The sequence below is a fragment of the Eublepharis macularius genome, chromosome 18, assembly GCF_028583425.1.
Source record: "Eublepharis macularius isolate TG4126 chromosome 18, MPM_Emac_v1.0, whole genome shotgun sequence".
NCBI lineage: Eukaryota > Metazoa > Chordata > Lepidosauria > Squamata > Eublepharidae > Eublepharis > Eublepharis macularius.
Genome location: NC_072807.1, coordinates 12,564,835 through 12,591,761, shown reverse-complemented (window position 1 = coordinate 12,591,761; position 26,927 = coordinate 12,564,835). Strand labels below are relative to the sequence as shown.

At 44.8% G+C, this 26,927-nt stretch overlaps 1 protein-coding gene across 1 annotated transcript in view; it reads right to left on the bottom strand.

Annotated features, from left to right (window-relative positions):
- IQGAP1 (IQ motif containing GTPase activating protein 1) overlaps nt 1-26,880 on the bottom strand; it is an 83,154-nt gene extending 56,274 nt beyond the window's left edge. The window contains exons 1-2 of the mRNA XM_055002147.1: nt 26,724-26,880; nt 21,236-21,335 (exon numbers count right to left, since the gene is read on the bottom strand). Coding sequence (XP_054858122.1) covers nt 21,236-21,335; nt 26,724-26,778 — 155 coding nt within the window. The 5' untranslated portion in view covers nt 26,779-26,880. The remainder of the gene's footprint in view (nt 1-21,235; nt 21,336-26,723) is intronic.
- Nucleotides 26,881-26,927: the final 47 nt, after the last annotated feature.

Below are 26,927 nucleotides of genomic sequence, written 5' to 3'. Positions count from 1 at the left end.
CCTAATCTGACTCACAGGAAATAAAACGGGGGAACAGAGAACTAGGGATCAACAAATATGTCAGGCTGCCGTCATGCCTGGAAATTTCATTGCAGTGCCGAGTAGTTTCAGCAATTACTTTATTATGAGGTTTTTACTGACAGCCCAGGTTACCTCAAATTTATTTATATACCACAATACTTTTGTTGTATGACAGTTGCGGACGATTACAAGAAACTGTGAAGTGCTTTGTTTTGTATTAAAAGTTATGGTCATTAAACTACAAAACCTGAAAGCTAGAAAAATTCGTCTGGCGCCTAAATTTTTGGACTGGCTCCATTTTTCAACGCCTAATGTATATTATGCTGTGCTCCTTAAAAGAAGGGTTGGATAAAAACTTACTAGGAGAGTTTGGTCCCAAGAGTCTCAGAGCCAAGCTACAAGTGACGCCTGACACAGGTTGGACATTTGTCAGCTTCCCTCAAGTTTTGATGGGAAATGTAGGCGTCCTGGTTTTACAGCTTGGCTCTCCATTACAGCTGCAAGACCAGGACGCCTACATTTCCCATCAAAACTTGAGGGAAGCTGACAAGTGTCCAACCTGTGTCAGGTGTCATTTGTAGCTTGGCTCTCAGAATTTAAAGATTATTTCTGTACAAAGCATAACACTTGAGGATTCACCTTGAAAATCTCTCTATTTCTCTACTTTTCTGGCTTCTGCATTCACAGCAGACCCTCCTAGTTTGGCCAAGCACATTTTGGTAAGAGAGCATACCACTCGGTCCCTCTCTTTCAGACGCCTTAGCCCGACATTCATGCATTACTTTCTGCTGCTTCCCCCCCACACACACTCATGTGGGAAGTGTCTCGTGAACTGCGAATACAGAGAGCACATCCACAAACTGCAAATTTTAAAGCATCTGTTAACAGAGAAATGTTGCCTAAATAAAAACAGAAAATGTCAAACCAGCTCCAAGTCTGGTTTCTCTCTACGTGGCTCCAGTCCTTCCAGTTGATACTACACGTAGAAGTGCCTTGCCTCTTGTGTTAAGTGTGCACTGACAAATACAGACTGGAAACCTGACACAGTGGTACCAACAGGAGAGCCACTGAGAATTTTTCAACCAACAAGCAACCTGCACCCATACACGTTTCTGGCTATGGGGCACAAGGTTGACCTCATGCTGCCAATCCAGGACTTACAAGACTGTTACCACCTGCGGACTAGAGATGGGAATGCCCAGGAAAAAACTCTGAAGACCTTATTTTAAGGAATTTATAAATTCATTCTAAAAGAGAAAATATCTCATATAATGAAAGTTTTTTTAAGACAAGGTGAGCATGCCGTAGACATCGCGCAGCTCTTAAATCCAAGATGCATTTCTGCACCTAGAAGGTGTGAAAGAGTAGGGAAGCTTGTTTCAATTCATGCAAACTTCAATTCATGCAAAAAATCTTTGAAAGTTTTTCAAAGATGCGCACGTGGATAAAAAATGAAGGCTCAGATTCATAAGATTCAGAAACTGATTCTGATTAGAGACTTGAGGTGTGGATATTTTATTTTAAAATGTGACTAATTTTGTACATAATTAAAATGCTATAATTTGTATGTTGCTAATACACTATTGAATGGTCAAATACTTTAATGTTATAAAGCCAGAGGTGTTAGCAATGTTAGTCTGTAGTAGCAAAATAGTAAAGAGGCCAGTAGCACCTTTAAGACTAACCAACTTTACTGTAGCATAAGCTTTCAAGACGAAGAGAGCTGTGGTTCTCGAAAGCTTATGCTACAGTAAAGTTGGTTAGTCTTAAAGGTGCTACTGGCCTCTTTACTATAATGTTATAAAGGTTAACTACATATCAAAATGCATTACTAGTTTTTTTATGTGTGACCCTTTTTCTGACCAAATAATGTATTTTATGTAATTTACCACAAAATTTGCATTTTCTGTTTGTTTCCCCTAACTTTTCAGATAGCAAATATTAACATATGTTGCTAAGGTAGCATAGGGTCATCAGCTGAGTATATCCGCAATTTTGTTTGTGGAAAACTAAGTCAGTTGTAACTTTTAAACTCTATAAATGTCAAATATTGCAATTTTATATGCTAAGGAAGTTATAAAGGATGCATTTTACATTGTTATAGCAGTAACATTAGTTTAAGTTTAATAGGTTAGTAAATATTTCAATTTTCCCTGAAATGTCCAATTTTTTTCCAGGAAAAAAAAAAACCTCGTGTTTTTCCTGTAGCTTCAAAATTACTGGAAATTTTACATCTACTGAGGATACACATCAGGTGGAAAGCTTTATAAACAGAGTGCAGAAGGAAAGATGTGCTGGCACATCACACATTAGCAGTGCACCCTAGAGCACAATCTTGACAGGACTTGTTCAAACACATAATCCCCAGGGGAGTTACCCTCAGCAAGCACAAAATGTTTCCATTAAACTACAACAAGCCCCCACATAACGGACAAATTGAGTCCAGTACTGAAAAAGGCAATTAAAGGAATGAGTCTTAATCAATTAAATCTGCATTCATTCACTCTCTCTCTGTCACTCACACACACACACACACCTTCTCCACTGAAGGAATCTCAAGGGCACCACTGGCACATGAAATGGGATTTTAACAGTCAGCCTTAAAATTATTTGTAACAACAGTAAACAACAGTGGCAAAGAAATCTTACTTCTCTACCACCACCACTGCATTGGCCAGTTCGTAGCCAGGATTTCAGCACTCACTGACTCGTTGGACTGCGTCCTTAAATCCTCATGAACTGGTGATCAGCTGTGATACTTCCGCAAACTTTTCTGCTGATAAGATCTTTGCAGCTGCTGGGGACTCAATGGGCTTCCCGCACTGCCCACCCCACATCACATTCCACGAGGGGACACTCTCTTTGGAAAGCGGCCATCTACCCACAAACGCAGCAAGGATCCTGTCCTACAGGGAGAGATTTGGGGACACGACTCAAGGTCCTGCAAATTCTTCCAATTGCATTTTAACTTATTATAACTGATACATTTTATGTTGTTATAGCAGTAAAATGTTTCACCAAATTTTCCACTTTTCTGGGGTGGGGGAACGGGGAGGGGGTCCATGGCTTCAAAATATCCAGATTTTTTACATCTGTACATATTTTGTTATGCTTCTGCTGCACAAGGCCTGAGCAGAAAGGGATTCCCAACTATCAGTGGGTTCCTGAATCTCAAGGGAAATCCTACATTTCCCAGTCTTCACGTGGGAAAGAAATAAAGGACAACTATTGCAACCTCCTTGCCACCCATCATCCCAAATAAGTCTGACTCAAGCAGGGGCCAGTTGTACCAAAAGAAATGCAAACCATTTCAGAGGAAACAAGCAAGCAAGCAACACCACTTTCTGAGGAAGAAACGAAAAACATACACGCTCCCTAGCTAATCTTATCCAAGCTAATCTCCAAATGCCAAAATGGTAGTCAGTCTAGCTGAATGAGATAAAACCCATCATTCCCAAAGAATGTGTCCTTGGACATAATGCCATGCCACTGAACTGCCTGCCTAACTCTCCTTTAAGTCAGAAGTTTTTACAAGTCAAGATCAGTCATTCCAAAGGAGCCTTTGCAGTCACAGAGCTCGGAGAGTACGTTCCACCCAGTTTTTTGGCATCCTTCCACCTCCAACCATTCCAGCCTATACCAAATATCTACACAATGAAAAATCACCCGGGTAATTTTCATTGGGCAGTCTTTCTTCTGTACCGGGTACTACCTTGTTATATTGTATACTAAATATCTAACAGTTCCTTGCTACTGTAGAGCATTCATGCTCGCATGCTTAAATGCTGCCCCCCTCAGCAGTCCAACATGGGAGATACTGTAATTTGCCTTATTCTGCCAATGTGATTTGAAAAAGGTTGACTCCCTGTCCCATATGATATTGGAATGTCCTCATTATAACTTTTATTGCGAATTATGGATTGCCCATGTTTTAACTCAATTACCTCCTACTGTATTAAAAGAGAATATAGTTCCCTATCTGCTGGTAGAGAGAGACCCAAGAACCACACTGGCCATGGCCAAGTACATCTCCACCATATTTTCCTTAAAGAAATAAAGACTCTATCCACTGCTCAAGATCACTGGAAAGGAAAGGCAGTCACACGCACACCAGGAAGGAATCCAAACTTTTTTTTTCTTAACAGTAGTAGGTTTGAGATCTCCAGGGTGCAATGTTCAATGTTCCAGGACAGTAGGAAGGAGGAAAGAGGCACGGGTTCTACTGGACCAATGTCACCATGATCCCCGGTGAAGAACTGCAGCAGCCGTCGGAGGGCACAGCTGGAGGAGGAACCCTTTTGCCATCTATAGAAAATGACATAAACGCCTTCCTTTTCCTTTATTGCTCAACAGAACAAGGTGCTTTGGCTGACCCTCTTAAGCAAGCCGCTTGTTAGGAAAAAGAATTAGTTCCTCTTTCTACTGATGCTCGGGCGTTCCCTTCAGCGCAAAAAACCCAGGCATTTTAGGTTCTGCAATTTAAAAAACGGGAAGGGACCTAGTTCATAAAAGACCTTGCACCCCAAGTTTAATCTCTGACAAAGCAAAGATGCTTCCGTGCATTAGATCTTGGAGAGCCCAGGACCACAGACTCTTAGGACAAAGTTTTGCACTTTTTTTCCAAACCATACTCAAGCTCACTGCTGCAAGAGACTACAATTAATAAACATGCCGATTTCAGCACTCACTACCAGAGGTCACATGACCCACTCTTGCATTAGCCTGAAATGACTAGAAACTGACTACCCCTTACCAAGACAGTTGACTGATGTGAGTTTCCCCTGCGTCAACAAGGTCTGAATAACCAGAGCGGCACACTGGGTAAGCCTTACATGTGTCACGATCACACCAAGCGGCATAAGCTCATCATATGTGTTTTGGCACCTGGGCATGCTCAGTATTGCCCTGTGAAGATTACAGAATTATGCTGCACTGACATGGGCAGTGGGGGTGCAGGTGCACACACAACGCCTCAAGAGAAAGAACTGCCGCTACGGACCGATTCAAAGCCCAGGAAGGGTGACGTAAAACAGGCAATATGAAGAGGCAGCAAGCACAGAATTTACGCCACAGCCCTCACAAGACGACGACGCATGAGAGGCTGATGTGCACGCAACGCTTGTTGATGCCAAAAGCCGCGGAGGCAGCTGACTATCGGGAACAGTTTAGGAGAAGACAGAACAGGGGCTTTATCTGAAGCCTTTCCACTTCCAGGACCAGAGGTAGTCAAGTGCCCTTTTCTCACTCTGACCAAGCGCTTGCTTCACAGATCAGGTGCTGCAGTTCACGTGCGCAGCTCTCAGGAGCTGGGCTTCAAATCCCAGCTCAGTCGAGGACCTCTTCGGGTGACCTTTAGCACAGGCCACTCGCGCAGCCTAACCGACAAAGTACTTCTTATGCTGAAAAGCACAACTGAATTTTTTTAAAAATCACATTACTCCTTTTTCCTTTATTGATTAAACACATTTGATCAAGAGGGAAATTAGGGGCTACCACTGTTAAGGCTCAACTCTGATGTGTGGGGAGCAGTTCCTCGTTCTACTCTGAATATTTAAGATGCAAATTACTGTCTGCACCATTTCTTCAAGACCCCAGTGGATCTTACTGAACTGTTATGGCGATGCATTTATTGAAGAAGAGGCTGTGTCTGGACATGCTACAGTTTCTTCCAGTGTGCATCTGGTACGTTCAGATGTGCAGCCCAACCTCCTCCAGCTGCCCAAACCCCAAGATTTCCCCCTAGCAAAAACATGCCCAGACACCTACTGGAACTCCCCACTGGGCAAGTCACTTTGAGAACGTATCACAAGGGTAGGTAGCAAAAGGCACCTCTTTTGTCCTAGTATTTTTAATATATTATGCAGAAGTGAGGGGGGGGGGTTTAAAAGCATCACTTCTTGGGTGCCATCCCTGGAAAGAAAGTCAGCATCCTACATTCCAGGACCATTTATTTAAACAGTTGCAGGGATTTGTCTAGCCCTTTCAGTGGGAAGGTGGGAACTTCTGAGCTAAACTAAAACAACAGAAGAGCAGAAAGTGGCAGAGAAAGGAGAACAGCAGCAGCAGAAGAGCAATGCCCAGCAGACATTGGCATCAAAGGGGAACGGTGTATGAGTGGCTTGAATTAAAGCTCAGGCAGGTAAGGAGGTAAGGGAGCAGCCACATGTCATGGGGGGAGGGGAAGAGAAACTTAGTGGACCGTGATCACGGTAGTTCCAAACCTCAAACTGTTAGGCACCCCTTTTTGGAGGTAGTACCCTACTCTCCTCAGGTATCCAGTCCATCTCACAGCAAACAGAACTGAGTAGACACTGTGGAATATAGCTTCGCTAGAAAATAGGATAGACTGTCAACACGGCTTGGAGAATTCAGGGCAACTGGCAGAAACGCATCTCAGAACAGAAGAGGAATGCAGTGCTCATGCAGCTGGAAATGCGAATGGGTAATTGCACCATTTGCAGGGCATCTTTTTACTGTGGCCTTTAAGCAAAAAAATAAAACTGAGTGAGAAGTGTCACTGAGTCACAGCCAATTCATGGTGGCCTCATCCGCAGGACCTCATCCACAGCCAAAAGGCCAGCAGAGGGGACTGCCTCATGTCTTGCTCCACGCAGCAACCTCCATCTTCCTTGGTGGTTTCCCACCCAAGCAATAACCGTGGCCAATCCTGCTTAGTTTCCAAGCTGTGACAAGCTTGGGCTAAGCGGGGCTATTTGGGCTGCTGAAGCGACCCAGGCTCAACCCCCCCCCCCCCACTCTGCCAAGAAGCTCACTGGGTGACCCCTCTCTTGGCCTAACCAACCTCAGAGGACTGTTGTGTATCTACTCTACACACTGAGCTTCTTGGGGAAAGGGTAGGATAAAAACGTAATAATCTTTGACACCGCTTTGGGCACCACTTGCAGAAATATGTAATAGCACAATTCATACTCCCAACGTATCAGCAGCCCAACGCATTCTCCTAATGTATTCTCAGCTCCCATCCCTGGTCCAGGCCAATGGAGATGAGACATTCAAGGCAGAAGCCAGCTGTGTCCCAGCATCTCGACACACCAATTGCAGTAGGCCTTCTGTATCAGGATTGGCTCCAAGCTTTGATAAGCACAATGACAACGTGCAGAGAAAGCTTCTGTCCAAGAAGCAAGCTGCTCTAAGTAACTCTGCCTCCAAGAAATGAATTTATTTGACACATTTCAACTCCACTCTTCCTCTAATAAGCTCAAGGCAGCACACACAATTAGTTCCCCTCCTCCATTTTATCCTTACAACAACCCTGTGGGGTAGGTTAAGCTGACAGGTAGTGACTGCCCCAAGGTTACCTAGTAAATGTCACTGTGAATTGGGATTTGAACCTGGGTCTCCTCCTGGCATTTATCCAACAGCACAAAGGACTACTTCCTCCTTGCGGGCAACCACAAACAAATAGCAAATAGATCCTACGTACTTTATTTTATTCAATGCAAAGCTGGAGGCTCACTGTCACCATCTAATACCTCTTGAACAGTAGTAGCAAGAAACAGAAATTGCCCACTTCCTTGCTGCACAAACAAGTTTGCCAGAGATGTTACCAAGTGGCAAAGAGAGGCACTAAGGAAACTAAGCTGACTGGCCCTACTGGGATGACCAACAGTGAACAACAAAGGCACCCAAGATGTGGCTATGCTGCTGGACATTTCTGGTGTCCACAACCAGTGGGAATTTAAAGTAGCCCACTTAAGTCAACAAAGAAAAACACTCAAAGGTCAAAAACTGGTGCCATTGATGGCAAAGCAGAAGACCGAACAGGAGAGAAAACTGTTCTAACTCAACAGTGCAAGCCAAGAACAGAGGGCCAGACCCAGGTCTTCCTCCTCCCTGTACTGTCTCTATGTGGAAACAGGCAGAGCCTCTCATAAGATTCTGGGCTGTGCACCTTGGTCTAAAAGAAAGAAACGAGAGCTGCAAGAAAAAGTGAGTCATTTCCCCATCTCAGTCTTGGGTCAAGGTTTCCTGTCACATTAGGAACCAACCCAGAGCTTGAAACCAACCAAGCTACATGCAGGAAGAAGGGTGCACAAAAGCAAACCCTTTGCTGTGCAGGAAGCACTGGGGCAAGAATTAACAAGCCTAACTAGCATATTGAATAGGCAGATACACACAAGCCTAATTTTCAGGGCTTATTGCCAATAGTGCTTCTCGGGACTCAACTATTCAAGGAAATGCCTCCACAGCTCAGGACTTGCCCATCGGAGGAAAGAGTGAATTTCCACCGGTGATGCACTTTTTGGGTAGAATAAATTAGCAGGCTCTACAACGTTTTTTCTCTTACGATATTGTTACTTTCGTATTAGTATAAAACGTCTTCAAGGTACAAACATTTACACTTTTCTTTCTATAACCAAAAACCCCTTGGGATAGAACACAACTCCAGAAATCTATTGGTTTTGACAGTGGGGTACTTTTTAACCCCAGCTACTGTCATGCACTGGTGTAAAAACAGTGTTAGAAGAAAGCACTGCAAGTGTTCTAGAGAGATACAGCCTATCTAGAGAGGTATAGCCTATGAACAGAAAGATGACCTGAGGAAATTCCACAGGTAAGGTTTATTTGAAGGTAAATTTTGGCTAGGAAAGGCGAGCAAAATATGTCTTTAATTTGCAGTCTCAGGAGAAAGGACACATTCTGTGCTGATGCAGAGGAGTTAGCCGTGTTAGTCTGTGGTAGCAAAATCAAAAAGAGTCCAGTAGCACCTTTAAGACTAACCAATTTTATTGTAGCATAAGCTTTTGAGAATCAAGTTCTCTTCCTCAGGCATCTGATGAAGAGAACTTGATTCTCGAAAGCTTATGCTACAATAAAATTGGTTAGTCTTAAAGGTGCTACTGGACTCTTTTTGATTCTGTGCCGAGAATTCATCTGGAAAAAAGATTTTTCCGGAGGAAGAAAAGAGCTTCTTCATTAAGAGTAGAGTTTGAGTTTTTTGCATTTTTTTCTTTTTTTATAATTAAATATATTTTATTATTGCATACTTTACATAAAATAAGACGTATGACTATACCATCAAATGACAGCTCTTTTCTTACAGGAACAGACAAATTCCAAATCACCCATAGTATCTTCAATTTTCCAAAAGAAAGAAATAAGACCACTACAAATTATTCATATTTTTTGTCCAATAAAACAAATGAAATATAAATATATCAACAAATTACAAATTTTGTGTATGTACAATCAAGCTCCAAATCACCCATACTACCTTTCAATTTCCAGAAGAAAGAGATATGACCACCACAAATATTAATAGACTCCATGGCTGCATCATCCCAGATGGGTAGACTGCTGACTGTAGGAGAAACAGACGAGTAGGTGTTCAGTTCATAGTATCTGACAAATGCAGACGCTGAGGTTCAGGGTGCTGCCATACAGATATTGTGATGGAAGCACTGGTGGAAAAGCCGTTGCAGTCCTGGTGGAGTGAGCTGTGACCGCCTTGGGAACAGGTAAGAGCCAGACCTCATAGGCTAAAATACAGACCTTGATCCACCTCGCAATGGTGGTCTTGGATACCTTAGTCCCCAAGGAAGATTGGCTGAAGGAGACAAATAAAAAATCCGTGGTTCTGAAGGATTCTATGAGCTGTATGTATGTCCTTAATGCTCTCATTATGTCCAATGTGTGCCATTCCTTCTCCTTGGGGTGCACCAGGATGGTAGATGGATCTCCTGGTCCTTACAAAAGGCTGAATTTACCTTTGGAGCAAAGAAGGGGTCTGTTCCTACCTTACTGAAAGGACAGAAAGCTCCGAGATCCATCTCACAGACATTATAGCCACTCGGAAGGCTACCTTGAAGGATAAAATCCTGAGGGGTACTGTACTGACATGATCAACTCAAATAGTGCTTGGTGTGATGCCTGGACGACCCAGAAAGAGAGTAGTGGGAAAGCCACCACTCTGAGAAATCATTTGATATGAGCATGAAATAAAGTAGGCACCTTGTAAGCCCCGTGGCGCAGAGTGGTAAGCTGCAGCACTTTAGCCCAAGCTCTGCTCATGACCCAAGTTCAATCCTGGCGGAAGCCGGGTTCAGGTAGCCAGCTCAAGGTTGACTCAGCCTTCCATGCTTCCGAGGTCGGTAAAATGAGCACCCAGTTTCCTGGGGGTAAAGTGTAGATGACTGGGGAAGGCAATGGCAAACCATCCTGCAACAAAAGTCTGCCAAGAAAATGTCGTGATGCGACATCCCGCCATGGGCGAGTAATGACTCAGTGCTTCCACAGGGGACTACCTTTATCTTGTTCCATCTACTCATGACTGAGGAGTGTTTGGATGCAGTTCTTGAGTTAGGCCTTCGTGGAGGAACTGGAGGACTTCCCCGATCCTAGCAGCTAATCTGCTTTCTGCAGCATCTCCGATTCCATACTTTCCATATCAATTCCTAGTTCCTGCTGGTTGAAGGCTTCTTGGATGCGAGCATGCTGGGTATAACCTTGGGAGAGAAGCAGTCTTTCCACCTCCCCATGGAAAGCTGGAGCCAGGCTGGATCAGGATATAGAAGAGGATCCTGTAGGACAATGTCATGAGCTGGAGGGATGATCCAGGGAGGTCTGAGTGCTAGTACAGCCAGTTCCAAGGGTCACAGTCGTCTTGGCCAGTATGGGGCAATGAAGATTACTTCTCTCTGCAAATCCTGTTTAGCACCCTTGATATTAGCAGCACTTTGGCAACGCATACAGGAGCCCCTCAGACCACCTGGCTGTGTGTCCTGCCCTTCTAGTCCATCAGTCCTGAACCTGCAAAGGAATCTGGGTACCTTGTGATTCCTTGGAGAGGCAAAAAAGTCCAAGTTCTGGGTGTCACTGCGCCTGTCCATTGCCTAGAACACTAGTGGAATCAATGTCTTGGTGGCTAAGGCAGTCCACGTTTAGGCAGGAGGCCATGTGGGTCTCTGCCCAGTGAAGGAGAAGAATGGCATCCTCCTACAGGGAGGGGGAGCTGGTCCCTCCTTGCCGGTTGATGTGGGCCTGGGCTGTTGTGTTGTTCATGAGGATTATCAGGTGAGAGTGCCCTGTGTCTGGGGCTGAAAAGCCAAGAGCCCCATTCAGATGGCTCTCAGCTCCAGCCAGCTTATCCTGTGCCTAGCTTCTGTGCAGTTCCACTTGCCCTGGGCCACAGGATGTTGGCAGTGAGCTCTCCAGCCCTTAGGCTGGCATCTGGGGTTATTTGCACCCAGGGAGGAACAGGGAAAGGAGTTCCCTCTGTGAGAATGGCCAATTTTGCCCACCGCAGCCAGGCATCCTCTTTGGGAGAGGAAGTTGTTTGTGGCTGCAGTGCAGGATGTTGTCTTGGAGAGCGGGGAGGAGCCACTGTAGTGGGTGTGACTGCACCCTGACCTACGGTGCTATGATGACACAGGCGATCATGAATCCTAGCACTTGTGCTAGGGTCATTAAGTTGCGGTTAGGGTCATTAAGTCAGCAGAGATGACTTATGTGAGCAGAGAGCCTACTGGATGTTGGCTATCCTTTCTTCTGGGAGGGAGATCCTGTAAACGCTTGTACAGTTACCAGGACATCTACTAATGGAACCTGTAGAGCAGGGGTGGCCAAACTGTGGCTCGGGAGCCACATGTGGCTCTTCTAGACATATTGTGTGGCTCCCGGTGGTCTCTGAGTATCGCCATGGCCATACATTTTTAGTTTTGTTTATTTCCCTCCCTCCCTTTCCTCCTTCCTTTTCATGTCTTTCCGTACCTCCCTATCCTTCCTTCCTTCTTTCTTTCCGTGTCTTTCATATTTTCAATAAAAATGTTGGGTTTGCCAGGTCTGACTTAGAAAATACCTGAGGACTTTGGGGGTAGCAAGGATGTGACATCACTTCTAAGTCAAAGGTCAGGTGATGGCTCTTCCCAAACTCCACCCTTTCTGATGTCACTTCCAGCATACTGCACAAACCCCCCACCCCTTCCTGTGATGTCACTTTCAGGACACTCCTCCAAACCCGACTCTTCATCTGAAGTCACTTCAATGCATCATGTCTTGCGGCTCTCAGACATCTGACGTTTATTCTATGTGGCTCTTACACTAAGCAAGTTTGGCCACCCCTGCTGTAGAGTTTTCATAATAGAAGCAACAAGGGGGGTAAAGATTCCTAACCACTAAGCACTTGCCTCCATCAGACATCATCCATTCACTCTTCAGTCTCCTCAAAAGAGCCTGGAAAAGGCACAATAGATGAGGTCGAGGAAAAACCACGGAATCCCCCTTGCTGGAAAAAGCTTGTGAGGCTTGGGATAGCCTCTCAGTGGAGAATTTTAGGTCTGCAGTAACCTTAGCTAGGAGGCAAGGGAAATCCTCCGGTTGAAAGGGCCTGGCACTGTGCTAGAGGCCTGACCATTCCCCTTTCTCTCTATCAGACAACACAGATTTAGAGCCTGAGCAATCAGAATCTGAACACCCAGAGGCAGCCGCGTGGGGCAGCACACGGGCCACGGAGGAGAGCAAGGGGGATCATGCTGGGGAGCTCCTGGTGTCTTTGCCCCAGAAAGTACGCCAGGGGTCTGGAGAACTGCTGCATCTGAGAAATGCCCGTGATGAGCCCTGGAGATCCTCTTGAATTTTTTGGAGTAGGGAGGGAGTGGGTGAAGGCAATGAGGGGGAGCAACCTCTCTGTCTACACCTTTTGTTTTTCCCTCCTGCTTTTCATAAACCCCTCCTGTGTACATCCTTAATGACCTAGTTAGTGATCCAGGAGCAAACACCAGGGTGTAGGGATGTCCCATCAAAAATCTTTGGAGGGGAGGAAAAAAGGGACTGGGAACACCGACAGCCGTCACTATTAGCTCTGAAGCCCTGGAGGTAATCCTGCCTGCTTGAGTTATGTTGGAGGGGACTGGCACACCAGAACCGAAAGTGGATCCCTCATGTTCCAATGGCATTTGTTCTGCAGCCGCAGAAGTGGGCATGGTGCCAGCTTGAAATGCTCCCACCCCTGCTGAAGCCTCAGTGGCAGGGTGTTGTTGGTGGAGAGACCCTGGCGGGCTCTTTTGGCGGCTGGGATGCCAGCTGCTCCCTCAACCGGGGAGCCGGTACAGACAAGGTATCTGCAGAAGTAGCTCTGGCCATTCCCTTGACTTGGGGAACTAACACAGGGATGGTATCTGCCCTAGAAGAGGACACTCCGACAGCCAGGAGCTTAGCCGAGCTCCCTCAGTTCCAATGCGGCATTCTTGTGGAGTGTGCCGGAGAGGCACCAGTGTGGGCAGCTGCCATACCCAATATTTTTTGGAGTTATTTCAGCATGTTGTGGATCTTTACTCCTTGCTAAGCCTAAGTGCCACTGTCTGATTCACTCTTCTTCTCTAATTTTTTTTAAAGATCTGTGGAAACTCATTCAACGTACAGCAAAGCAGGGGCTTTATTATGTCATTTCTAGTTCACTTTTCTCACTGAGACTCAAGGCAGATTACATAGCGTGAGATTAGTACAGTCAATACCAAGGGCACTTCAATAAACAATGCCATAAGCACAAGTTTACAAAGAACATTAGCAAAAATCGAATACAGAGTTGAAGAAATGCTGAAACAGAGCCGAAGACATTCTAGGACTGATATTAGACAACATTCCTGCACCCTTAAAGTTATATAAGGCCAAATCACTGGAGTAGATGCTATATAGAACATTTCTAGGACCGCCCTCTTCATGCTTTACCCCCCAAGAAAGAGTTCAGTCCAAATTTCTGAGAGCTGTTCTGCAAGCTCCAAACTGTGTATCCAATGCCTGGATATGAGTGGAGTCCAGTATGCTTAGGTCTGAAGCCAGGGTATGTATTCAATACATTTTCCTGTGGATGACAGGCCATTTTAACCCACAAGGTCTGTTTCCCCTGATCCTTCAAGATGATTTTCAATCCAGCTGGCTTAAGGCTGTTCATAGCCATATTAATAGAACAGGGAGGGAGTGGATGAAGGCTTCTCTCCCCAGACACTCTTATCTTACGGAGCCAAACAAGCAAAAGGGCTAATTAAACAAAGAATAGAGGATACTAAAAGTCAATCTGATATTTCCAATGCATCAAAACTTGGGGCGCTGCTAAACACTAAAGGCGCTTCTGAGCCGGCAACATATTTGGCCTCTGTGGAAGCAAATAGTCTTAGAAGGATGTTTACTCTAGCTAGGCGCTCCGCTCTTCCATACACAGTTATCGAAGGCAGGTATAACAAAATCCTCCACTCTGAAAGGTTGCGCTCAAGCTCCTGAGGAGAGATCGAATCTGTAGAGCATATGTTTTTTAGCTGTCTATTTTACAGGGAAGTTCGTCTTAGATTTATTACCCCATTAGTTTATGATCCCGGGTCATATAATTACTAATAAAGCAAGGCTATACTGGTTTTTATCTGATAAAAATGTCATTATATGGCAAGTTGCTACATTCTGTGCTTTAATTCTTAAATTACGGCAGTTGTATTTTAAAAACTCTCAAACTGACTTTTTTAATCCTTTAATTGTATTTTCCCTTTATATAATTAGTATGCTGGTCTTATGACCGTAATAAACAATGATGATGGTGACAATATTAGATAACAGCTCTTCACAGCCATGGCTCGGCATACCTATGGGACCACCTCCCTCCCTATGTTCCTCCACAGCAGCTTCGCTCATCTGAACAAGGTCACCTGCAGGTGCCACCCTGCACATGGGCAAAATCAACAGCAGCCCATAGATGGGCTTTCTCTGTGGTGGCCCCTACCCTGTGGAATGGCCTGCCTGAGAAGGTCAGGAAAGCCCCCACTCTCCTAGCTTTCCACAAATGATGCAAAACCAAATTATTCAAAAAGGCTTTTGTATTGCAGGGAGGGGCTCTCAGATGCTTTGCTAATGAGCTAAGGACCATAGACTTCACCACTATGTTGCCTTATATACTACCTATGTCTTAAATATGTGCCCTTGTGAGCTACTTGTGCTTCATGTGGTCTAATGTCAGCCCTAGAATTGCTTATTTCTGTTTCAGCATTTCTTCAACTCTGTATTGGATTCTTACTAATGCTATGTCTTTGTAAAATTGTGTTTATTTACGCTTTGGTATTGTTTATGGAAATGTCCTTGAAACTAACTGTACTAATTTCACACTGTGTAATCCGTCTTTGAGTCTTAGTGAGAAAGGCAGACTATAAATAAATAAATAAAAATAAAAATGAAACAGAGAACTACCCAGCAGAATCATACTTAAAGCAACATGTAGCACATAGAAGCACACACTTAAAGCAACACATAGGAAGTAAGGCAACACAGAGGTGAAGTCTATAGTTCCGAACTCGTTAGCGAAGCATCTCTTGTAGAAGTGACACAAAAATGAGCAGCAAGTAACAGTTGTAAGCTATTTCAGGATACCTTCTTCCATTGATGGAGTACTTTCATCAATGACCGGAATAGAACACGGATGGATGGGCAACATCTTCACAATAGAACAATTCACAACCTACTGCTAAACAGCTGCCATGCCAAAAGAAATGCAATAAAAAGCCTCAGAAACAATCATCATGGACAAATCAGATTACAGTCAGGGGGCCGAAAGACTCCAATACCACTTTCTACAAACGATTTTTTTTAAAGTTCATTTTTAGGCTCAGAGTGTTTTGGTATTCTGAAGCACACTTCCTTCTGCTACCATAGGGCTCGCGGGGCATTTTTCTATCCTAAAATACATTGGATATCCAATAAGACACAACATAAGTTTTTTTCACACTGCATATACAATACAATTAAGTTTTTTCACCTTGTTGCCAACGTGTTGCCAATAGCATGCTCCCCAGTCATGAACCTGTGATAGCCCCGAGGAAACTCCTGGCTCCCATTCTATAAGGGCACGCAGAGAGCTCCTTCCCCCTTCTAGCAGAGGTTTTTTATGGATGCTGTATTTCCTACGTAAGGCCATTTTCAGCCAAAATAGCAGCCAAGGTGTTTTACAATAAAATACACACTAAGACAATTCAAGGACAAGAACCAGAGGAGTTAGCCGTGTTAGTCTATAGTAGCAAAACAGTTAAGAGTCCAGTAGCACCTTTAAGACTAACCAACTTTATTGTAGCATAAGCTTTTGAGAGCCACAGCTCTCTTCATCAGATGTATCTGATGCATCTGACAAAGAGAGCTGTGGCTCTCGAAAGCTTATGCTACAATAAAGTTGGTTAAAGGTACTACTGGACTCTTTGAGGACAAAAATACATTCAAAACTAATGGGCAAAGTGGAGCCCACAGCAGCAACACAATGAAAAGAGAGTCTAAGGAATACATAAAACACCAACAAAAACAGTTGCCATGATCTAACCTTGAAAAGGCACATATAAAAGCAAATTTTCATACTCCCTGAAAAAAACAGGCTCAAAAATGACATTTTGACTATTTTACAAAGGTTTACAAAGGTTTGAACTGTAAAGGCCCACGGAGGGCTGGAACTCCACAAACTCCTCCAGGATTTTGTCTCCGATTCTGTGAGAACAATGGGCAGGAATTTGTTCATACCTGCCAAGAGTTTTGGATTACGCCACAAGATAGCAGCACCCACTTTGCTACATTTGCACAAGCCACTCTGTGCTTTTTGTAGTTACATGTATCAACTTAAGCAAATTTCACAGAATCTAAGAATCGGAGTTAGTGATAAAAAAATGTCCACTCTGCCTGTGACTGTGCAGTGGTGCAGCCCGGGTTTACTTTATTTTCCTCATGTATATCTCCTGCTTTTCGTGCCAGGAGTGACCCAAAGCAGCAAACACCATTCTTCTCTTCCCCATTTTATCCTCACAACAGCCCTGTGCCATTGGTTAGGCTGAGACAGTGGCCCAAGCTTCCATGGCAGAATGGGGATTCAAACTCAGGTCTCCTAGATCTTAGTCTGACACACTAACCACTACACCATGCTGGCAGGCATGTTGGAGCAGAAACGCAGACCCTCATCTCACAGGATTAGAGGACCTTCCAAAACAGGCTGTAGCGCTAGTCAAGTCATTCACCGTTTTATTTACATATTTATACCCTGCTTTTATCCCCAGTGGGGACTCAAAGCAGCTTAGAACATGATTCACTCCTCTTCCATTTTATCCTTACAACAACCCTATGAGGTAGGTTAAGCTGAGAGCAGCTGGCCCAAGCAAGCAAGCCTCCATGGCAAAGCAGGGACAAACAAACCATCACCACAAGCATTTAGACAAAGAAACAAAAACCGTTTAAATAAATAAGCCACTTTTGAAGATCACCTGTACTTCAACCCTGAAGTACAGTTTGCCAGTTTGGTGTAGTGGTTAAGAGCAGCAGGACTCTAATCTGGAGAACCAGGTTTGATTCCCCACTCTTCCACTTGAAGCCAGCTGGGTGACCTTGGGTCAGTCACAGCTTCTCGGAGCTCTCTCAGCCCCACCCACCTCACAGGGTGTTTTGTTGTGGGGATAATAATGACATACTTTGTAAACCGCTCTGAGTGGGCATTAAGTTGTCCTGAAGGGCGGTATATAAATCGAATGTTATTATTATTATTTTAAATACCTATATATTCGTTTTCTTTTTCTATGAAAAAAACGAGATGATTATAAACATGTAACTGAAGAATTATGGCAGATTTGCAATATACAATTCAATATCCAAATTCAGAAAATAATCCTGCAAGAAATACTGTATTATATTAACACAAAGAAAGATTATACAGTAACTGAAATAGTTATCAATAAGACTTGGAAAGGTGCTGGAGATATCAGCAGTCAAAAGCAAATTGACATCTCCATTATGGATATATCTGATTATCTGGTTAGAAATGGCAAGATAAATTAATTTAACACTAGAATGTTCAATGGATCTTAATCCATTTACAGTGCAATCCTAAAAAGAGTTACTCCAGTCTAAGCCCATTGATTTCAGAGTAACTCTATTTGGATTGCACTGTCACTGCCATATTAGGGTACATTCCTTCTACCTGGAACATCTCAAAAAAATAAAGATGCTGCATCTTATGAGCCTTGGTAATAGCTAAAAGTAGAAAGAAATAGCTATGCCACAAATTGAAATATAGGCTGAAGCAACAATCAAATAAAGCAGTCAAATAAAGTTGCCTTTAATAAACAAGAAACAAATGTGCAATCTCATGACATCTGGTCTGAATTTGTTGATTTATTTGGACACTAACATGTGTGTATATTAGGGTTGTATACAGTGCAGGATTACCCGGTTGGTTCAGGGCCAAGCAAGAATTTTCTGGGACTGTCTTTAACTAGCCGTGAAGGAATTCTTTTTTTGCCTGCTTCACAGTGTATCAGTATACTGGTTCATACTGTTACTTAAACAGACCTGGTTAGCATAGCCTGATAAGGTCCTAACTGGAGGGGCATGTATCCAGTTGTCAACTCTGGGTTGGGAAATACCTGGAGATTTAGGGGTGGAGCCTGGGAAAGTGGCATTTGGAGTGGGAAAAGAGCTCAGCAGGAGTGTCATGTCATAGAGTCCACCTTCGAAAACTGCCATTTTCTCCAGGAGAACCAATCTCTGTAGTCTGGAGATCAGCTGTAATTCTGGAAGAGCTCCAGGTCTCACTTAGACGTTGGCAACCCTAGGCAGGTATGAAACCAGCAGTGGCGATGGCTACTAAGTTTGGAACCGGGCTGGAGTCACCACTTGCTGGTAGCAACCCACACCAGAATTAGGGTTGTTTATTTGAAAATAAATATATGAAAACTTCTGTCTGATCACTGTTTAAAAGAACCAGAGGAGTCACTTGTGTTAGTCTGTAGTTGCAAAATAGTAAAGATGCATCTGACGAAGAGAGCTGTGATTCTCGAAAACTTATGCTACAATAAAGCTGGTTAGTCTTAAAGGTGCTACTGGACTCTTTACTGTTTAAAAGATGTTTTTAAAACAAATAAATAGAATTTTTAAAAGCACCTTGAGGCATCTATGGATGATGGGAATTCTACTTAGCCAGCTGCTTATCAGCTGTCCAACCAGGAGGGCATCATAAATACAGGGCAAAAAAATTGTTGTTCCTGACACTCTCATTTGCTTAAAAAAAGATATACACACGCAAAAGATACACCTTTCATTTTCAACTAACAATCTCGTTTAGGATTGCACAGTCACCTTAATAACTGATAGTAAAAACTCCCTTATATTTAGTAGATATCAACCTCTGCAGTGGCGCAGCATTCTACTGAGCTCAAATGAAAACGTTTAGGGAAAGCTGGGGGTCACCTCGCAATCAAGCGGACACTGCTCCGATGACACCTTCCTTGCCTTCAGCAAGGGTGTGTGGAGCACAACTCAGGAAACACAACATGCAAGACCATGGAACACCTTTACTGTTTACATTTATTTAAAAAGTTACACAGTGTGATATGAAAATAATACAAACTTAAGGGCAGTTGCTCCCTTCTAAACTCACTGGCTTCAACGAACTAGTATAACTTTGTTTAGGACAGCACAGTTAATTTACAGTTTTTACGCTTTTTGGAGCACGTGTGAATTTGCAACAGGCTCAGATCTTCACACAAAACTGCATCTGGTTTAATTCGTTCAAGAATTTACATGTGTTATTAAATCTCACCTTCTCCAGTGGAGCACACCTTCACTGAGCAGGATCAAAAGCCAGTATGCTCTACACCAACTTCTGCCTGCATCTCATCACAACAGTGCTATATTAAATGCTGCATGGAACCAATTTGTATTCCATGTCTATTTTACTTACAAAACATTCATTTTAAAAAGAACAAAAAAAGCTAACATGCAAGAAACTTCAGTTCCAGCTTCAGTACTGGGAGGGGCTGCTTATTTCTAAAGATGTGAAGGCCATGGGAAAGTCAGTTAAAAACCTAATTGTTTCTAGATACACAGAGACTTCTTTTTAATGTTTACAGTGGAAAACTGGGATATTTTGGTCAGCACTGAAAAAAAAACACTCTATACCCTACACCCCAGAATATGCACACCCCAACATGTGCACCAAGGTTTAATGCCCAGAAAGTGTGCATGTTTTTGCACTATCCCTGCAGTAGGTAGGGCAAGGAAAACAGCAGACAGGAAAATGAAGCCAAGCCTATGAGCCAGCATGTGGCTTTTTTTTAAAGCTAGCCATTAACAACTTTTATGATGTATTGTCGAAGGCTTTCACGGCCGGAGAACGATGGTTGTTGTGGGTTTTCCGGGCTGTATTGCCGTGGTCTTGGCATTGTAGTTCCTGACGTTTCGCCAGCAGCTGTGGCTGGCATCTTCAGAGGCGTAGCACCAAAAGACAGAGATCTCTCAGTGTCACCACTGAGAGGGTTGGTGGTGGTGGTGACACTGAGAGATCTCTGTCTTTTGGTGCTACGCCTCTGAAGATGCCAGCCACAGCTGCTGGCGAAACGTCAGGAACTACAATGCCAAGACCACGGCAATACAGCCCGGAAAACCCACAACAACCAACTTTTATGATCTTACCATCTTCCTCTGACACTATCCAAAAGGAAACTTTTGCCTGGTGTTTTACCTGCTGCTTTTATTGACTACTGATGTTTTATTGCTGCTTCTTTATGAATTTTATGTGGTGTTTTACTACTGCTCTCAGTGGGTGTTTGCATTTATGGTTTTAATTAATTGAGGCAAGCTACCTTAAGCATTTTAAAATGAGATGGTGGCACACAAATATTTTAGATCAAACCACCTTCTTCCATCTCAAAAATATCCCAATGCCATGACCAAGCTTCAATGTCACATTCGAGATAGAAAAATCTTTGTCCACCGACTGCTGACTTCTTCTCTTTGCACACAACACTGTGCTCATCCATCTAATCATTGTTCTCCTCAAGCCTATTGTAGATTTATGTTTTATTACTGGATATTACAAGAGGGTTTTTACAGTATTAAAACACAGTTCTAAGAAAAAGAGTATGAACACTAAATTTCAGGCAAAAGAGACAAGCAAACTATTAAAGCAATTAACTGAGAACTGTGTGAACTGGTATTATCCCCGACCTGATGTCTGACAAGGAAACAGCTTAACTAGTTTCCCAGTGCGGAAGCACTCCTGTTTTATAGCACATCAGTCCATATAGTTACAAGCTAAACTGCATTAAATTCATACACATTCTCCTCTCTCCACAGAAGCCAGCAGTGCATTCGATCTCTCCTACCGGTTGCAAAAGCAAGCAACAGCTTGTTTTGTTCCAGTTCTGCCTTTGGGCTGAACAGCAGAGGTTTTGCCACCCATCTTATGCAGCCTTACCTCTTCGCTTCCTCCAGGTGGCAAAGATATTCATAGGCCACATTCTGACGTCTCCGCTCATCCATTTCTTCAGCCGTCATCCTCTCATTATCCAGGACAGCTGCAAGAAGACAGCAAGTCTTAGAAAAACATGGCTATGGTCAGAGCTTTTTTTCTGGGAAAAGAGGTAGTGGAACTCAGGACCGCAGAATGAAGCCACTTTGGGTCAGCTGGAACAAGGAGGGAGTTTTTTAAAGTTTAAATCACCCTCGGTGAAAATGGTCACATGGCCGGTGGCCCCACCCCCTGATCTCCAGACAGAGGGGAGTTTAGATTGCCCTCCGCAGCGCTGGCGCGGAGGGCAATCTAAACTCTCCTCTGTCTGGAGATCATGGGGCGGGGCCACCGGCCATGTCACCATTTCCAAGAGGTGCCGGAACTCCATTTCACCACGTTCCAGCTGGAAAAAAGCCCTGGCTGTGGTGGTCACACAACCCCCAAAGCAAACATGCTGAGCATGTGCTCCCTCTAGAATGAAAACCTTTGCGGGCCTAGAGATGGGAAGGCCCAGAAAAAGTGTTTTTTTTCCTTTCTCAGGAACACCCCCTCCCCCAATTTTTCCAAAAGAAAAACTTGGGACATTTAGAGACACACTGGAAAAAAATTCTCTTATGGACTGTCTTCTCTTTGGGGATAAATGAAATGCTTTCTAAAGTCCGTTTTTACTCATGCAAAATGTGTATTATTGGGATATTTTTTGAAGTCTGACAACCCATAGCAGTAGAAAATGAGAATTCCCATGTATACTATTGACATGCACAAAATATTTTGAGGCATTTGTTCGGTGAGATCAATTATCTCAAGTATACAATGGGAAAGAAACCCCGGAGCAGTAGAAAAGAGCACGATCCCAGCAGCATCTGTATCACAAAAGCTCATACCCCACCACAAATGTTGTTACGTCTTATAGGTGCTACTGGACTCTTACTCTTTTCTACTGCTAAAGACGGACTAACTCAGCTACCCATCTTAATCTGAAACCGTGGAGTCACTACAACTCTAAAGAGAACATTAAGCTAGATGCGCCAATTCCTAGATAAACTCCATATGGTGCAGCTCTATACGTTTAGGGAGCTCTCCAACATCAAACCTGTCAGCCACCACCAAGGACAAAGGCATGCCCTCTCAGCTCCCTGTGATCTGGAACATGGTGCCATCCAGGGCTCATTTCGAGGGGGAATGCACAGGAACGCAGTTCCCCAAAAAGGTCACATGTCAGGTGGCCCCACCCACCTGACTCTCAGCTATTTGGGGCCTATTTTGGCCTGGATTGGGGCCGAAATGGGCTGGATCAGGCCTCTAACAGGTGGTGGCTCACTCTCCCGCTCATCAGTGGCCCGATCCTGACCATTTTGAGCCCCTTTTCACCCTGTTTTTGCCATTTTGGGCCCAATTTCGGCCCTGAATAGCCAGGATTGGATCCAAAAGAGCCAGAATAGGTGACGTCGGGGGTGTGGCATATGCAAATCAGTTATACTAATGACACACTGCCAGTGATGGCAAGAGGCATGGCATATGCTAATGAGTTATGCTAATAAGTTCCTCCTGCTCTTTTTCTACGAAATGACCCCTGGTGCCATCAATGTGTTTGCTGACACCACTTGCCTTTCCCTCAAAACATTCTAAGCAAAGAGCAAACATGCACACGTACTAATTGGATCTGACAGAACTCAGCTCAGATGTCCATGAATCTTGCTGGGTGTCTTTTGGTCAGACACCCTCCCAACCTAACCTACCTCACAGGGTTGTTGCGAAGGTAAAATGGAAAAAGAACTAAAGAAGCCACCCAGAACTCCTTGAAGGAACGGCAAAATAAAAAATATACCAGGTAGAGATTTGTTTAAAGGTTCTCCTTTATGACTAAGGAGAGTCTTTAAACAGCCCGAGAGAGTAAATCTAACTTTCAGATATAATAATCCACAGACCTTTTACACTACAGACTAACTTATTGGCAAGGAAAGCAATTGTGTCTTCTTGAAGGCTAAATGCCCAGAAGTGTATAGAAACAGGTGATACTGACTGGACAGATCAGCATTTCCCTATCAGAAAGGGCTCAGTCCAGTCAAATGTCCATTGCTTATGCACTCTTAAGTCAACAGGACTTAAAATTTCTTAACTTTAGTTGCTTTGTGCACTCTCTCTGACACAGATACTCATAATTTGCTATTGCAGGGCTTCACAATCTATCTAGTTCTAGAGCCAAATGCCACTTACTATGAAAAACAATCTTTAGGTTAAGGTACATTGGAGGGGTGGGAGGGGTTCTGGAATAGCCAGTTTGAGAAGGGAACGGCAGGCAAAGATTTTGATGGGACCAAAGACCTTCTTAGAGATGCTTTACAGAAAGAGCAATGATTGAATAGCTACCAATAATCCCCAAATGCCAACCCTGTGCAGGTTTATGCCAGTGCTCTAAAACAATCGCACCGGATGCTTCTGTATTACTTAACATGAGAATTCACGTGTGCCACTTCCTCTTAAAGGATTTGCAACCACCAATATTTTGGCTGCAGGATTTGGAAGGATCCGATTGTATAAGCTTGCAGATACCTGTGCTATGGAGTTATCTGGCCTACTTGCAGGCAGCTCTCCTCCTCATTACTGTCTTGTGAGGAACGTACAGCTTTCACACTGGTTGCTACAGCAACCTAGAGGCTTACATGACGACCTCCTGAGAGCGGGATTCAGTCGAAGAATCAGGGACTCCATTTTGTTGTGAGGACTTGAACATACAGGTTTATATTAAAGCCAGAGCTCGCTTTAAACCATATTGTTTTTAAGAAACCCGGTACTGCTGAAGTGTACCTGCAAGCAGCATGTCATTCTCTTTATTTACAATAAACAAAGGAGGCAGTTGTGAAGGCAGCTCTGAGCCTTCCCAAATAACCTCTTATTTCTCCTGTATGACAAGGAAGTCCAGGAATTGAGAACACGTTTTAGGCGTAAGTCCTGGCTCATACCTAAAGCAACTGTATAGACGTCAGCTCATTATTTCCAGGCCCTAAGCCATGTCTACTGTCCTACCCTAGACATGCCAAATCTATCCCTGCTCCTGCTTTGATCACTGACCTCCCAAGCCAGGATTTCATCTTAAAGACTTTTGGGGGCTCCAAATGATCAGTTCCTTTCATAGGATGAATGCCCACGTGTCTCCCACTCAGCTCCCACCATGCGTTGTGTCCCATTTTCACGGCATTTCACTGTCCAGGTCTGATACTGGGGAGGCAACTATGGAGTGAGAACCACAACAGACTCGAGGTGGATAGGCAAAGCTCCACATTCCCGGGAGACAGGAAAGCACATTGTCACTATGTTGGAAGCAGCAGAACAGAAGCACCAAGTATCAAGTAGAGGGAATGGTCCATCTCATGTCTGATTCAGCCACACACGAAAATGAGGTGGTAAACTGGCTACACCATTTCACAGAACAGGCCACGGATTCCAGCTCTAAATATTCCTCCACAAAATTCTCGACAAGTTGAAAACTTGTTGAGAGGGGAAAGGTTCTGTCCCCCCTCTTTGGCTGCTCTGCTGCCTTCCTATTTGCAAGGGAGCATTCCAAAATGTGATTCTCCATTAGCACCCTGAAGTGGTGCAAGTAAACTTTACTACTTTAGGTCTCTTCCATCTCATGCTCATCCATGTGTGAACTAGGCCTCAGATGCAGATGGAAGAGAATCCGAGTTTCAGCTCTGAATCCGATTTGTGTTTGTTTTCAAATTTCTGCAGTCCATACCCTATCGCCTTTCTTGCTGAATATCCCAACAGTTGACTGTATTGACTTACACTGTGAGATCCATCTTGAGACTCAGTGAGAAAGGTGGACTATAAATAACATATATAATTATCAGGTGCTGCCTTGAGGGGACAGCCTAAAAGTTCACCTTGCCAACATTCAGATTCCCAATAGCCAAACAGCATTTAGTTCATGGAAATATATTGCTTTAAAACATGGCAATCTCATTCTATTATCATGCATAGCAGCCATTCATAACTGTCTCCTTCATTAACAGAGAAAGCTGCATAACATCTAGCTGACCTTCTAGTCTAAAGGTATAAAAGGCTGAACAAGGCCAAAGAACAAGTAAAAGGGCTAGAACCAATAGGCTCACCGCAGCCAGCCTATGGTAATTGTACAAGCTGTCCCATAGGCTTCAGAACCTGCTCAGGATGCAGCTTAGGTATTGGGGGGGTACTTAAAACTGTTATTTCATTTATTATTTTGGTGGCTTTGTAAGCTACTTTGGGTCTCCATCAGGAAGAAAAGGGGGGTAACCATTTAAACAACATGGCTTAGGCTAACTCTGTGTTCCCTTCTCTTGCATTTCATTCTAAAACTCTATTTTCTTTTACATATGCAGCAGCTGGAGCTTCTTCTCAATGAGAACAGCGTGGGAGAGAGAACAGCTTTTCAGCCCTTGCTCCAGGCCGCCTGCAATGTCCCCCCTGTACTCTACCTGCCGGCAAAAGGTTGGCACCTAACAAACGACCTTGGGGTGGCTTTCTTCAAGTGAGAAAGGTGCAGGAAGGCAAAAGGGTTAAAGACACTGATGGGGTACATTCTGAAAGGGGGGAAGATGTTTTAAAATTAGCACCGAACAAGGAACATCTATTAATCTTTTGCCTATTAACCAGAGCTAAGAATCTAATGGGTTGCTTCCTGAGCTCAGGCAGCAAAAGAACTCACAGGCTGCGTTAGCACAGCCCCCTCACAATCCCCCTCTGCGGCCCGAGGCAAGCCCTTCCCCATCAAATCTGTTCCGAGGGAAAATGAAGCTGTCTTTTTACTTATGGAGTGCGTGTTCACCCCACCCCTTCTTCCTGCAAGGAGCTCAGGGCAGGCAGGGCAGCTCTCCCTCTTCCATGCCATCTTCGCCGCTGCGCTATGATGCAAGCGAGCCGGAGAGGGAGAGACGGAGCCAAGGTGGCTCCGCAAGCAGGGAACTCAGCCCAGTTCTGCCCGGCCCGAGTCCAGCTGTCCGACGGCCACGCCACACCTGCCTCCTCCAGCCTCCCAAAGGCAGAATCGAGGCAGCTTTTGGGGGGAGCGTTTCCTGCTCCGAGGCTCGACGTTCAGCCGCCAGGCAAAAAAACAGCCAGCGAGTTTGGCCGCGTTGGGCACGGGAGGCAGACGGGGTGGAGGATGCCAACCCGTGGGGAGCCTTCGAGTCCCCCACGGGGAGCCGGGCCGCGGAGAGGGGCGTCGGGGCGGGATGAGGCAGCCTCTCCGGCCGCCTCCCTCCGCAGGCAGCCCGAGCGCCGAGCCCCACCCAAGCCCTTCCAGACGTGCGGGCAGGACGGGAGGGAAGGGGAGGCTCGACGGCGGCACGGGTCGGCTTTGCAGCAGGGGAGCGCCGGGCAGAGGCGGCGGCGGCCCGTCGGGCGCTGCCGCCGCTGCCCGGCCGGAGGGGAAGCGGGAGAGACCGGCGGGGGCTCCGCCGCGACTCACAGCCATAGTGGGGCCGGGCCACGCCCGCGCCGTCGCTCTCCTCCAGGGCCGCCATGAGGGCGCGTCGCCGCGAGGGTTCCGTCCGGGGCGCGGGTCGTCGGGGCGAGAGCGGCGGCTCTGCAGCCAGCCAGCCAGCCTGCGAGGAAGGAGGAAGGAAGGGCGGGGGGAGGCGGGCGCGGAAGGGCGCGGCGCCTGCGAGGGCGG